The sequence below is a fragment of the Oryctolagus cuniculus genome, chromosome 6, assembly GCF_964237555.1.
Source record: "Oryctolagus cuniculus chromosome 6, mOryCun1.1, whole genome shotgun sequence".
Classification (NCBI taxonomy): domain Eukaryota; kingdom Metazoa; phylum Chordata; class Mammalia; order Lagomorpha; family Leporidae; genus Oryctolagus; species Oryctolagus cuniculus.
In genome coordinates this window covers 138,060,881-138,076,677 of record NC_091437.1, presented here as the reverse complement: position 1 = coordinate 138,076,677, position 15,797 = coordinate 138,060,881, and the positions used below count along the sequence as shown (strand labels likewise).

The window sequence follows — 15,797 nt, the reverse complement described above, 5'->3', positions numbered from 1 at the left end:
TAATAGCATGTTTCCATGGTTATAAATATATTTTAAAAATATGACTATGCATTAAATATACTCAATTTGCAAATAATAGGTATAACCAATAGAATTTTCTCTGTCCTCCTTCCTAATTTATAGAATACAACCTTGAACCTTGTGAAGATCCTGGAATTCCTCAGTATGGTAACCGAATTGGATTCAGCTTTGGGGTTGGTGACACTCTGACCTTCTCCTGTTCATTGGGTTATCGACTAGAAGGAACATCAGAGATCATCTGTCTTGGTGGTGGCCGGCGAGTGTGGAGTGCACCTCTGCCAAGGTGTGTGGGTACGTGGTCAGCTGCTTTCATTTGCTTGTATGTGTAGTCACTGTCCATGAAGTTGCATGGTTATACACCCTTCGTTTTTTTTGTTTTTATAATCTGTTGAATTTCTTCATTTATTTATATTAATTTTTCCATTTCTCTTTCAACATGGCAGTCTGGTGTACCTCATGTTAACTCCTTTACTGCTCTAGTCAAGCAACCATGCTTCTAAATTTATTTTCAGATGATAGAAATAAGGAATGAAATAGATAAATATATGTAGAATCATATTTTGAGAGCTCACAGAAAATAGAATTGTAATCTATCAATAGTGTATTCCAGTTGAAGTTTTGATGATATTTTATAACGATTAATAACCATAAAAGATTATTGCTAGAGCAAATGTGTCAAATGAAGAATAGATATTTAAGGGCTATCATGATCTTGATTTATGATAGATGAATTAAGATGGTTGTTCATTTCATGTTGTGGGATAAAAAGAGCAATGATTAACATGTCATTACCTTTGGAAATTAATTTTTGACTGATAAAAGGAAAAATATTCTGTATAAAAATTGAACAGCATTTTCATTAGTACTTATAGTCATTTCATATTTATATTAGAAAATAAGGGGCAAGAAGTTCTTCTGGCCACCAGTCATTCAGTGGTTATCAGTACTTACTTTTATGAGGGAACAAGAGGCAAATGTCCATTTTATACACATTTCATGAAGTTACTGAAAATTCTCACAAACGTTTAATTTCAATTGAATTGGAAATTTCAGAATGGTTTACAGTTCTATGTAAATGTGCATATGCTCTAAAGTCAACTAAATTAGTATTAGTTCTCAGTTCAGGCCCCTTAATCTTTGCTCGTGCTAAAAAATGCCCCACATGGGAACATGAAAATGAGAGTGAAGAAGAGTGTATCCTCCTTGCCTTATTCAATATTTTGTCCAATTACAGAGGTGGGAATTTATGTGGAGCCCTAAATCAAGCCAAAAACTATGATCTTCGATGTTAATGAGTGTCTGAAAGATTATATAGTGATGAGGTTGTTTTCATAACCTCATAAGGTTATGTAAAAGATGAACTGCGGCCAGCGCCGCGGCTCACTAGGCTAATCCTCCGCCTTGCGGTGCCGGCACACCGGGTTCTAGTCCCGGCCGGGGCACCGGATTCTGTCCTGGTTGCCTCTCTTCCAGGCCAGCTCTCTGCTGTGGCCCGGGAGTGCAGTGGAGGTTGGCCCATGTCCTTGGGCCCTGCGCCCCATGGGAGACCAGGATAAGCACCTGGCTCCTGCCTTCAGATCAGCATGGTGCGCCGGCCACAGCACGCCAGCCGCGGCGGCCATTGGAAGGTGAACCAACGGCAACAGAAAGACCTTTCTCTCTGTCTCTCTCTCTCCCTCTGTCAGCTCTGCCTATTAAAAAAAAAAAAAAAAGATGAACTGCAATGTAACAGATGAAATTTCTTTTTCAAATCACAGATTTATATAGAAATAACACTAGCATCCACTAAGACTTGAAGTTGGGAGGTGATAAGCATCATGTTATCAGAACATGTTTTCCAAGAAGCTATGTAGGGTGCATTCCTTCTGGGTTTTTTGTTTTTATTTTCTCTACTGTTGCTAGATTTGGAAATTCTACCCTTTCCCAAATTATTTCATTTCCATGTTTTATATAACTATTTCCAAAGGACTGCTTATGAGAATCTTTAGAATAGTCCAAGTGGGACCAGGATACCTAGCCATTTGATATTGAGCCTAAGTGTTTTTCTAAAATTTATTTTTCTCATCTGCAAAATAGTTGCAACTGTAGTACCTAGTTATGAGATTAAAAGAGATTATCCATGTATATCAAATACCTAGATCAATCCCTTGAATAAAGGAAGAATTTAGAGTTTATATGTTATTTTAACTCTTACTGTATTGAGTGTAATCTGCTGTAACTGCAGAACATTGGTCTAGTTTATAAAACCAATTATAGTAGGGAATAATCCCATTTTATAAAACCCTAATGTTGTGAGGATCTGTTAAGCTCCTTCATATAAATTTATCTAATCCTTACTATAATCTTGACATTATTATTCTCCTCAGTTATTATTAGAAGAACCTAGTCTTAGAAATGTTCAAATCTTATCTGATATTAACATTTGTAAATGGTAGAACTGTGATTTATATAGAGATTTGTCTCATTCCAGTGCCATTGTTTCTCACTAGCATCTAGGAGGCTCTATAAGGGCTAAATCATACATAGTTAAAACCTCCTCTTAAATTACCAAATGTATACCAGGCTGCACATAGCTTGAGGCAGTCTTGTTTCTATGTGCATTATTAAGAATTAGTCTTGTTTACAGTACCTTAGAAGGCTTAAGTTATATATAATGGCCAAATTTTCAGTAAGTTGTATTCCAAATATTTGCTTTGACTTTGATTATTTGGAAACTAGATAGTCTTTCCCTGGCTCAAGGTTGTACATGATGGGTATGTTCACAGAAAATCACAGATGATTTTTTAAATTATATGCCAAATATAAAACTAATACTAATATTTACTCCAAAGAGCCATGTATAAATAGTTATATAAGACACCTGGATCTTTAGTAAGTAAGACAATAGATAAAATCCTATATTCATATTTAGTGTTTAAGGCGGCTGGTGTTTCTGAATTCCTTTTGGAAGAATTTGGTGACATTTATCTTGACTCTGATTATTAGATGAACGATATATATCATTTTATTTTCATCAAAATTTGACCATAACCTCTGTATTATTGTTTCAGAGTAATGTTTTTATAAAATATAGTAGTACTACAAATTTATCTTATACTTCTAAAAAGGATTCTGTCATATAGTATCAGTGAAGATATGATATCCATAAAAAATTTGACGTTGTACACAAACCTTGAGGCAAGCTGTGACTTGAGTGGGAGTGCTGTGCTCAGTCATAGCAACATATCACAGTCTCTGAGTAGGCTGTGATAGAGTTGAAAAGAAATATGACTTCAGCTATATTTGATACATACTTTTAGAGAATGCCTTATGATTACCCTCTGTTTTTATTGGAGAAAAATATCTCCCACGTGGGTACTGGGGCCCAGGTACTTGGGACGCCCCCTGTTGCTTTCCAAGCCACATTAGCAAGACCCAGGCACATTAGCAGGGAGTTGGATTGAACGTGGAATATCCAGGATTTGAACTGGTACCCATATGGGATGCCAGCATTGCAGTTGGCAGCTTAACCCACTATGCCACAATGCCAGCCCCACACTTTTGGCCTTCCTTAAGTCATGTAACCTTTGGCAAGTTGTTCAAGTCTCTTTCCTGTCAAATTTTCTCAAATGGAAAATGAAGATAATCACATCTATATTGTACAAGACATATAAATCACATCATGAACTGCTGAACACATGCTACTTGCTCAACAAATGTTGGTTTCTTCTATTGCATGCCACTCTCTCAGCTGCCATATCATTATGGATTATGATGCCTGATAACTGTAATGAGCAGTCATTACCAATCAGCAAGACAGAAGAAAGGAGATCAGATAAAGGAAGAAAATCACTTAGTGATCATGATGAGGGTTTCAAGTGTTTTTTTTTTTTTTTTTTTTTTTTAACAAAGAAAATGGTATTTCAGTGAAGGTATTTTATATTTAAATGATTTTTCCAGAAAGGATTTTTTTTTTAAGATTTCATTTATTCACTTGAGAGGTAGTCACAGACAGAGAAAGGTCTTCCGTCAGCTGATTCACTCCCCAAATGGCCTCAAAGGCCAGAGCTGGGCTATCCAAAGCCAGGAGCCAGGAAGTTCCTCTGGGTCTCCCATGTGGGTACAAGAGCCCAAGCACTCGGGCCATCTTCCACTGCTTTCTCAGGCCATTAGCAGAGAGCTGAGTTGGAAGATGAGCAACCTGGACAAGAACCAGTGCCCATAAAGGATGAAGGCACCATAGGCAGAGGCTCAGTCCACTATTCCACCACACTGGCCCCCATAAACGATGTGTTTAAGGAATAAATATTGGTCACCTTTTTATGAAGCAATTAAATGTTCAAAAGCACAAAGCAAAAAACAGAGTAGAAGTAACTTCTAAAATAAGACACATTGTCCTATTTTTACTTATTTCCACATTTAAAAAACAAAAATTCAAATGTTGCAAGAATTTCCATTGTTATCTTTCTTGCATTTCTTCACTCAGCATACAAATACACCAAGCCAAACCATGTTTCAAATAAACAAGGCACTAATGAAAGGACATGTTTTAGAAAGTGGATTATTAAGTTAAATATTAGTAATGATTTGCCTTAGGCAAGAGTCTACACATTATAAGAAGCCCACACATTTTAAAGCCATTTTAAAGACATTAATTCATTCATCCTCATAATCTCCCATTTAGCACATCCACTCCTATTTCTAATTTCATGTGTCATTGATTTTTTTATCTGACCTTGGACAAGTAACATCTTCCCTTAATCATAAGTAAAAAAAAAATGATTACTGCATTACACATTTACATTTTGTTCTCATTGCTCTGACTTTTTAGATGATATATAATGATACTTATATTTTAGATTAAAAATGAATGTTGACAATAAGGAAAACTGGGTGTTTGGAGTATATGGGAAATCCTATCATTGTGATTTCTCTGTAAATTTGAAACTGCTTTAAAACGAAAAATGTATTAATAAATAATTCAAGAAATGAAACAATAAAATGCTTTTGAAAAGGCAATTCATCTTTAAATAAATTACTTATTTCATCTCAGCGTTCAGTTTGCTTTACTAAAATTACATACATCAGACACCCACCCATGTATAGAAAATATGGCTGAACTAGCAAGTTAGTCAGTATTGCAGACATTTCATAATTGGAAGACTACCTTTTCTATATGATAGAACAAGGTTTTTTTTCTGTAACGTGCATTTAGTAAATGTTTAGGCTTGGTAGGCCACTTACATCTACTGGACTCTGCCACAGAAGCAGAAATAGAGAATATGGAAATGAATGGCTGTGCTCCAAGCAAATTTTATCTACAAAAGTAGATAACAGACTGGGCATGGCCTTAGAATCATTTTGTCAGCCCCTGTAAGAGACTTAATAATATTTGTTAACTTTACAATCCCCCTTATGTTTGGAGATTTACTATTCATTCATCTTTCACTGCAAGAAGGGAGGACCCCTTTGCTGTTAACTGTATTTTCCATCATGGACTCTGTTTATTAAAGCAGTACACAATTGTTTACTAAAAGAATATATTTCCCATGTTTTTACTAAAATAGTATTAGAATTGTGTGTATGTGTTTATGTGTGTATGAACACTGAGTAGTTTGTGGGTGACGTAATTCTTAACTATCTACAAATCTGTCCTTATACCCAGATCTCTTTTGAGTACTAAGTCTGCATTTCCAGCTGTACACTGGATGTCTCCATATGGATGTCCTCCCACAGGCACATTGACTTCACACTGCCAAAACAGAACTCATTATCTCCTCAGCCAAATCAACTTTTCCTTTTACACTTTTTCTTTCAATTATAACATCGTTCTTACTCAGTCTTCCAAGCTAGAAATTGTGTATTTTGTCACTTGTTCCTCCCTCTTTTTCCATCCATATTGTAGTAGTCACTGAGACATACCACCTGAAACTATTGCTGAAAATTATCACCACTTACATTCTCACCACAATTATCTGCCCAGCTGTCATTTTTCCTCACAAAGATGAACACACTAGTATAATAATATTTTACGCTAAGAATTGTGCTAAACCATGTATATATATGATTTATACACATACACAGTTTTCTTTCATATATTCTTTTGTATTTTATTTTTATCAGCTTACTTGTAGTTTTAAAATTTAGCAAATGTTAAGATTTTGCTTCATATGTACCATTCACTTCATATGTAGACATTATATACATACTCATATTATTTTTTTGAAAATTGATATTAATATCACAAATATCACAGTGTAGAAAAAGGAGTATATATTATCAAGTACATGGTATGATTCAGTGAAAGAATGTTTATAACTGTCTATCAAATATCATGGCATTCTTGCATTTTTTGTATTCTCTATACAGTAACTTCCACAAATAAGGGAAAATGTGTAATATTTCTCCTCTGAGTCTGCCTTATTAATTTAGTGTAATGATGTCCAGTTCCATCAATTTGGTTCCAAATGCCAGGATTTCAATCTTTTTTATGGCTGAGTAATATTCCATCATGTATATCAATATATACAATTATATATATACATCATGTATGTATGTTACATTTTATTTATCCAGTCATCAATTGGTGGATATCTAGGTTGATTCGATATTTTTTGTTATTGTGAATTGAGCTGTTATATACATGGAAGTATAGTTATCTCTTTTATATGCTGATTTCACTTCCTTTGAATATATTCCCAGAATTAGGATAGCTGGGTCATAAATTAGACCTTTTTTTTTACTTTTCTTGGGAATTACCATACTGTTTTACATAATGATTAAACTAATTTGCATTCCCACAAACAATTTGTTAGGGTACCCTTTTGTCCATAACTTCACCAGCATTTTTTCTTTTAAATTTTTGGATAATAACCAAGTGATACTTCTTTGTGTATTGTATTTGTGTTTCACCTGAAGGTTGGTGTCCCTGAGCATTTTTTCTGTTGGCCATTGTATTTCTTCATTTGAAAATGTCTATTCATATGTTTTGTTCATTTCTTTATTATTAAAGATTTATTTGTTTGTTTGAAAAGCAGAGGTGCAAAGAGAGGGGGAGACAGCAAAAGAGAGAAATCTATCTGCTGGTTCACTTACCAAATGTTTACAACAGCTGAGCCAAGCCAAAGCCAGGAGCCTGGAGCTGCATTAAGGTCTCCCTTGCAGGTAGCAGGGTCCCATGCAGGTGAACAATCTTCCACTGTTTTCCTATTCCCATTAACAGGGAGCTGGATCAGTATTTGCTGCCTCACAGATGGCAGCCAAATGCGCTATGCCCCAATGCAGGCCCCCTTTGCCCATTTCTCAACTGGATTGTTTATTTTCTTGTTGTTGAGTTTCCTGAGCTCCTTATATAGTCTGGATAGTTTGCAAATATTTTCTTTCATGCTGTAGGTTGTCTCTTCACTTTGTTAACTGTTTCCTTAGCTTGATGTAATCCAGTTTGTCTATCTATGCTTTTGTTTTCTGTGCTTTTGGGTTCTTATTCAGTAAGTCTTTGCCTAAACCAATGTCTTGTAGCATCCCCTTTATGTTTTCCTCTGGTAGTTTAATGATTTCAGGTCTTAAGTTCAAACTTATTCTGCATGCAGAAGTCTGATTTTCCCAACACCATTTGTTGAAGAACTCTAGGGAATGATGCTAGCTCATTTGTCAAAGATTAGTTGGTTGTAGATACATGAATTTATTTCTGGAGTTTTCTATTCTGTTTCACTGATCTACATGTCTGTTTTTATGTAAGTACCAGGCTGTTTTGATTATAATAGCCCTATAATATAAAAGTGACTAGGGAGGATATTATTATTTCATGTTTCCAAGTAACTGAATTAATTACAAAATGATTAAAAGCTTGAAATCAGCTCTTTCTGACACAAAGATTCATGTTTCAGCTATTATATGTGTCATTTTCACCTCCATCTTTGCGCCTGAACTTCCTGCTTCCAGCTTTCCCTCCCATATCTTCAATATTGTTATGAGCTATAATAGTTTTTTTCCTTACCAGTAACAGATAACTGCAAGCTGGGAGGTGTTGAGCAGCACATTTACTGTTACAGTTTCTGTGAGCTGGGATTCTTGGCATGCTTTAACTGGACCCTATTTTTTTAGGATCTCAGCCTGCAATCAAGCTGTTGAGTGGGGCTGAATTCTTACATGAGTTTCAGGGTCCTCTTCCAAACTTGTAGGGGTATATTAGAAGCAAATGGATCCTTGAATGCTTCAGCTCATTGCTTAGCTATTTCCACATTTCTTTACTATGTGAGCTTTGCTCTAACAGCTGCTTTACTTCATCAAGCCAGCAAGTAGTCTCCCCAATGAGTTGGTTGGAAAGATAATTTACAATATGTAACATAATCTCAAGCAGGCATATAGGAACAAATCACAATTCCCATCCATGTTCAAAGTGGGGTGTGGGGGGGGGGTGGGAGGGATTACACTGAGGTACGAATGCAAGAAGACAGATATCAGGGAGTTATCTTAAAACCATCCACCACACCAGATGAAAAGCCTTTTCTGTACTTCAAAAGTTAAAAATAATCTGACCAGCACTGTGGCATAGTGGGTTAAGCTGCCATCTGCAGTGCTGACATCACATATGGGCACCAGTTTGAATCCCAGATGCTCCACTTGTGATCCAGTTGCCTGCTAATGTGCCTGCAAAGCAGTGGAGGACAGCCCACATGCTTTGGCCCTGAACCTACGTAAGAGACCTAGGTGATGCTCCTGGATCCTGGCTTTGGCTGGCCCAGCAATGGTCGTCATGACCATTTGTGAGGTGAACCAGCAGATGGAAAATCTCTTTCCTCTCTGTCTCTCCTCCTGTTAAAACTCTGACTTTCAAATAAAATAAATAAATAAAACTTTTTAAATTGTTTTCAAAAGTTAAATATTATATTGAGTTTTAGTGTATGCAAATGGCCAAACTTACATCTGTTGGCATAAGCAAACCAATAATTCATATTTAAGAATATGAACTAAAAACTACAGTGAGAAAACAAAAGATTATTTAGTTGCTGGGACAGTCTATTTTATTTTATTTTATTTTTAAGATTTATTTTATTTATTTGAAAGACAATTACAGAGAGACGTAGAGACAGAGAGAGTGGTCATCCGTCCACTGGTTCACTCCCCAGATGACTGCAACGGCCGGAGCTGCACCAATCCAAAGCCAAGAGCCAGGAGCTTCTCCTGGGTCTCCCACGTTGTTATAGGGGCCCAAGCATTTGGGCCATCTTCCACGAATTTCCCAAGTCATAGCAGAGAGCTGGATCAGAAAAGTAGCAGGCAGTACTAGAACCGGCAGCCCATATGGGATGCCCACATTTCAGGCCAGGGCTTTAACCCACTGCGCCACAGCACCGGTCTTTTTATTTTAGAGTGTTGGGCTTCCAATTCTGTGACCCAACCATAGTTCAAGATTATATTATCTACCTTTTATTATGATACCACAAACAACACTTCATTCCCTCTGTTTATTCAAATCCAGTAGTGGAATCAGAATAAGCCTCCTGTGATACAGACTTGATGACATCATCCTCTAGCTTATTCTACTGTTCTCCATATAAATTCTGAATGTGTTTTTTACCCTGCACTCCAACCTCATAATTTGGCTTAACTCTTCACTTTAATTGATCAATTCCTCTTATTTATCTGTTATGATAAGCTCTCTTTGACCTCCCAAGAGTGCATTAAATGTCCTTTCTACATGTTCCATAAGATTTTCTGTATTTTGCATTTCTAGATCTCATCACACTATGTTGAATGAGCCTTTTATCTACATCAGTGTTTAGCATATGGAATACTTTCAGTACATTTTGAGTTAATGAAATGAATGTATAATATAGACAATTTCCTTTACTTTCACGCTTTCAACTTACTTTCATTTATATGAATAACGCTGTACTCCAGAGCAGAATAGAGTCAATTCAAGTAGAACCTAATGCCAATATAAGCTGATAATTGACATCTCAGCCTGAGCTTTCACATTATTCCTTAGTCTATAATGCATTACTGTGTGATTACTAACATACAGCCCTCAAGTCTGATAGGTTAAACCAACCAAGCACCAATGAAGGTGTCTGAATAGACTAAATAGACTACTAAAATGAGATTGTAATTATTTTAGAAAAATGGGAAAATTTTTAAAGAATGAATATAGTAAGAAAATAATAAATCTTGTATATAAAATAAAGCTTTCCCCAGTATGTAATGAAACTCTGATCTCAACAGGAATAATCACTGGCCCAAGTTCTTTGGTTTTTTTTTTTTTTTTTTTTTTTCAATAAGATGAAAATGAAGAAAATGTACCCAATAGAAGCTGAGTATCCACAAGAATTAGTGGAACTAAATAGGTATTTCTTAATAGGGAATTACATTGAGGACTGTGGGCTGAAGCCCTTCTAATTCATCTGGAATTTATAAACAAAGAAAATTTGCAGAAACTCTTGAAGGTTGAGGCCACATATCAGTTATTTTTATAGCCTCTGTGTGTCTTCCATTATCTTTGTCATATCACAGGGGCTCATTCTGAGCATGAGACCATGTAAAGTAAGTTTACTATGTGATCACCATAAACCAAGTTAATCAGAGGTGGCCCTAAACTACCTATATGGCAATTCTCTAAAATGATCATCTGTGTTATTAGAGTCTCACATATCTTTGGGTAATTTTTTTTTTGAATTTTATGAGGACTCAAAATAGCTGACTCCTAAAAATAACTCATTCCCCATATTTGGCCTCATGTTCTGACACTGAATTTTGTTTCGGTCTAACATCTTTCTGCTTCTTGGAAAGTTAAAAGATGTGTTAGGTTTGGGGATTACATAGAGCATGCAAACATTTTTAAGGGAGAGTTTGACTTACAGAAGAGAGGCATAGAGGGGAGAATTTATGTTTCAGAGTTATGTACTTTCAACAATTATGATAGTGAGGATCTCACATAAAAAAGAACTGCCAATGTACCAGAAGAATTTGCTCTTTGTATGAATGATGGGTAAATTCTCCTCAGTTTTGGATATATTCAAGTTTAGAAATGTGCAGAACACTCTGTCAACTGTATCTAAGTAACTTAAATCTGGACATATTCATAAATATAGCTGGGAAAGAAATGTGTGTGTGTTTGGGTGGGGATAAAAATAGACCTCTAATTTGTGTTTTAAGAGAAAAATATTATGATACTAACCTATAAAGATAATGTATATCAACCTTATCATCAGATAAGCTAATGATGTATTTTATTTTAGTAAGTTTTTATTTAACTAGAAGGTTATTGTTCTCTAGTATATATTAGTGCTGGATAATAAATATTTTATCTGTTGCAACAAATCAAATCTAATATTTTCCCTGTGTTTACTATATGCTTAACATGGTCTTGCCATATATAAATAAGAACATTGAGATGCAGGTTCAAGTAATGTTCCTTGAAAGAACATATTACCAGTATTTTTATTTGAAGCAGGTTTGAATGGGAACAGATTTTGGCTGTACATAAATATGAGCTATAAAAATAAAAGCATTAACCAAGTCAGTGTAATTTTGATACCCTATACATATCCCAAAATAGTTCTTGCTTACAACAGTGACATCTGTGGCTCTCAGGAAATACTATCATTTGGTAATATAGATAACTAGAGGAGATAATTAAATGTTATTGCTACTTGTAACTGAATTAGATTTTGATGCCGTGTCTCAGGAGATGGCAGGATTTAATTGAAGCTGCAATAGATTGACAGTATCTAAAATTCTTTGAAACTGGAAGAAAAGGTCATTTTCTCATTAGGCAAAAAAATTTCAAAATCATTTCTAATTCCACACTTCTATAAATCCAATATGTCTATTTGTTTTGTATATATGTATTTTTTTCTATTTTAGCTTCACTATTGAAAGTAATTGCAGAAAGTATGCAAGGCATTAGTACAGAGGTTTATTCCTAATAGTTGTTTTTATTGTTTGTCATCTGGTAATGCACTTAGCTAAGATGTGTTCAAATGTACCTAAGGTTTAGAAAACAGTAAAAAGAACACTGGAACAAGCTAGAACTATTCATTAGTAACAGTGCATTGTTTGGTAAGGAACACATCAGCGGAAAGTTAAGTGGCATTAGTAGGTTTAGGGTAACTCTAAGAGAGTAGGACTGTGATCTTTTGCCTAATAAATGCATTCAGTCTTTAGCCAATGGTATGAAATAAAATGAATTTGTTATTTCCAACTTTATTTCTGTGTTTTACTTCTCTCTAGCTCAAACCTACCCTTCTTAAATACAGCCCCACCAATTCAGAATAAAACAGCTGAAGTCTCTCTCCTCTGTTTATTATTCCAACACAGTTGCTATGGAAATGCAAAATTGTTATAAAACAGGCACCATAAATAAAATCCAGAGTCAAGAAGAAACATATGGGTTCAAGTATGAGCTAGTGTGTTTACTTAAATAAATAATAGACTTGATAATCATATAAAATGTCAAGGAAAATTACTGAGAAAACAGAGAAAAGGAACTTAGAACTTTAGAAAGCTTGCAAAATTTAAATGTTTCCTCTCAAGCTGGAGTTTTATAGAAAGGGGTTATGGAATTATTAGCCTCCTCTAGATGAAATTTCTGGGTACAAGTTGTTTTTCTATGTCTTTGCAATGTATCCAAGTACATTTACTGTAGCTTTCTTTGAATCCAATTCAATTATTGATATGTTCACTGTGTGGGTAATAATTTTTTCACTTCATATGTTTTAATCAGTTTACAAAGAGTATGTTTCAAAAGGTGATGGGTAGCTTTTATTTTATGTATTGTACTATACTTTTGAAAATTTTCACTAGATGATGTTTCATTATGTTTGGTTATAGCATGATAAAGCCATAAAACATTAACCTTTTTTCTATTATATAAAATTAGAATATCAACTAAATCTGATCATTATTTTCTGAAAGAAATCTTGGGTTTTGCTTTTTCTACAAAACATTTAAGTCTCTTTTTTTTGAAGTATGTTTCCCTTCTATGATAATGTAAAATAACTTTCCATTTGTTCAGTCATGATATGTGTGGTGATTTCATGTGATTTACCTTGTAAAACATTGTGCTAGGGTTTAATTAGCAAGTTTGTGCCCCTATCTGCAACAACAGAAGAGTTATCCTCGTTTTCAACTTGGAAAGTTGGTAGCCAGACTCCAGTGATTAGGGTCTAGTTGAAGGCATACCAGTTTTCTAAAATTCATTTTTTAAATATACCAAATTCATTCAAGTCTTCTCCATGGTAATTTAACAATAAATACATCTATTCATTAATTACTGAACTTATTTCAATGATGATTATTTTGGCGTCCTGTAGTAGGTGACAGCAATATATGAAAAATGAATTAGGCATAACTATTTATTAAGACACAATTATCGTTTTTGATGTACTCATTGAACCCAACACTCAAATAAAATTAAATCAATCCAATTAATCAGATATTTCATGAACACTGAGATGGATGGCAAAAGTAAAAATAAATAAATATAACATTCTTATCAATGATCTTCTAGGATATTGTATGGGAAATAAAATATTTAAGGTTATATGAGACTATATGTAAGAATTATAAATAAAACCAATAATTTAACAAAGAAGGATTTTTATTTCTGGAAAGATAGAATACAGTTTCTTAAAAATAATATCTGTGGCATGAGCTGGATTTTGCCAGGTAGAAAAGGTGAGAAAGGCACCCTAGGTAAAGGGAATAACATAAATAAACCAGGTAAAATGTACGTGTCTGCAAATCTGTTTGGGATTTGAGTGGCATTCTTGCAGCTCTTTTTTAAATCCCCAGTTTAATTATAGGTGTCATCAATGCGGAGCTAACACTTTTTTTTTTGCTTTTTGCTTTTTAATCCATCCATGAAGGATGTATTTCTTACAGTGATAGGACTTACTTGACACATTTTTCTCCTTTGTTCAGAAGCTTGGATATATGTTTTATTAGAACTGATATAGTAACAAATAGCAAATATGTAATATTCAGTATGGTGTACAGTCTGTAATATTCAATATGATATGGGAAAAGGACTGCCTATGTTCAGATCTTGGCTTTACTACTTAGAAGTTGTAGCATGGGGATAAGATACTTAGCCCCTCTAATATGCATCTAGGAAATGGAGACAAATAGAAATTTCTTAAATTACTGATTTTTCAAATTATGGCCATGCACTATGCTGTTATTGACATGTACTAGTACTAACACATTCAGTCTTTTAAGAAGTCTATGGCATAAAAAGCTATCATTGCCATCTCCATTTTATAGATGAACCTAATAAGATAACACAGAAGTTACTTCACTTATATTGTCATTTGCCAAAGATAATGCAATGCTGATTGACTGACTTTGACGTTGCTATAAAGAATGCCTATTGACTCAGCATGAATGAGCTTAAATTTATTCTTTTGTATATACATTAACTTAGAATGTCTATTTTGTCTTCAAGAAGACTGGAGCTGAAAACACCCATCACTGCTTTGTGTTAAGAAGACCTCAAGTGAACAGAATGAGAGGCAGACAGGGATTGACAGGGATTATGGAGATTCTTTTATGCTCTGTTTAATGGAAATCTGTTAAGAAGTTTAAAGCAAAGGAATAATATGATAAAATTTACATCTCACGACATCTTTCAAAAACTTATATGTATAGGTGATAGATTAGGGTTTTCCTAAATTCATTTTGCTTTACTCAGCTGGAGAAGCCCATTAGGAGGATTAAAATACCCCAGTCATAACATCTCAAGGAGGAACAGTGAAAATGGAGAGAGTAGTTTTGAGAATTAAAGAATATTTATGTTGGAGATCTCCAGTGTATTTGATTGTAAATACCTTAATTGGTTCAAGTTACATGCAGATGCAAGTATTTCCTATTAAATTTCACATCCACCAAATCAATTCAGATATCCTTAATTCAGAGGTAGATATTTGGCATCCATCAAAATTTACAGAATATCTCTTTTATCTACTCTTCTGCTGTTTTTATATTGTAGCCAGACTTTGGACCTACCCAACAGCTAATCTCCTCTTTATTTTGCAATGGAGAAGGAATGGCAGAAATCCCAGTTGCTCCTATTATGTGGTCTTCAGGATTCCGAGAAGTGTAGCTTGTTACATAGTCTAGAGATATTGAGAAAGAACACCTTAATACCTTTGAAGACAAAAGTATTGGTCATCAGCATATAGATTTTTTTAAAAGATTTATTTATTTATTTGAATGATAGAGTACAGAGAGAGGTAGAGACAGAGAGAGAGTTCTTTCATCCGTTGGTTCACTCCCCAGATGACCGCAACAGCTGGAGCTGCACCAATCCGAAGCCAGGAACTTCTCCCAGGTCTTCCATGTGGGTCCAGTGGCCGAAGGACTTGGGCTATCTTCTATTGCTTTCCCAGGCCATAGCAGAGAGCTGGATTGTAAGTGGAGCAGCAGTGTCTTGAACCGGTGCCCATATGGGATGCCAGCAATTCAGGCCAGGGAGTTAACCCACTGTGCCACAGCACTGGCCCCAGCATATAGATGTTTTTGAAAACCTTAAGACTGGATGATTTAAGTAAGACAGTGAGCATAGATAGGAATAAGACAAATACTGGGGTTCACCAACATTTATACAAATACATGGTAATGTGAAAGTCACTGTAACCTTAGCAAGTGGAGTTTTGGTGTCGGCATGAGAGCTTGAGAGACTTGGAGGAATGCAGATAGTGAATATAGATAACTCTTTTCAGGATTTTCTTAGTCTGTTTTATGCTGCTATGACAGATAACCAGAGAGTAGGTCATTTATAGGGGACAGAGATTTAT

The 15,797-nt window shown here is 35.0% G+C and overlaps 1 protein-coding gene across 10 annotated transcripts in view; it reads left to right on the top strand.

Moving 5' to 3' along the window:
* CSMD3 (CUB and Sushi multiple domains 3) overlaps nucleotides 1–15,797 on the top strand; it is a 1,302,111-nt gene that overhangs the window by 903,959 nt on the left and 382,355 nt on the right. For all 10 annotated transcript variants that reach the window (XM_051844773.2, XM_051844775.2, XM_051844772.2 and 7 more), the window contains one exon: nucleotides 124–312. In XM_051844773.2, the coding sequence (XP_051700733.2) occupies nucleotides 124–312 (189 nt within the window). The remainder of the gene's footprint in view (nucleotides 1–123; nucleotides 313–15,797) is intronic.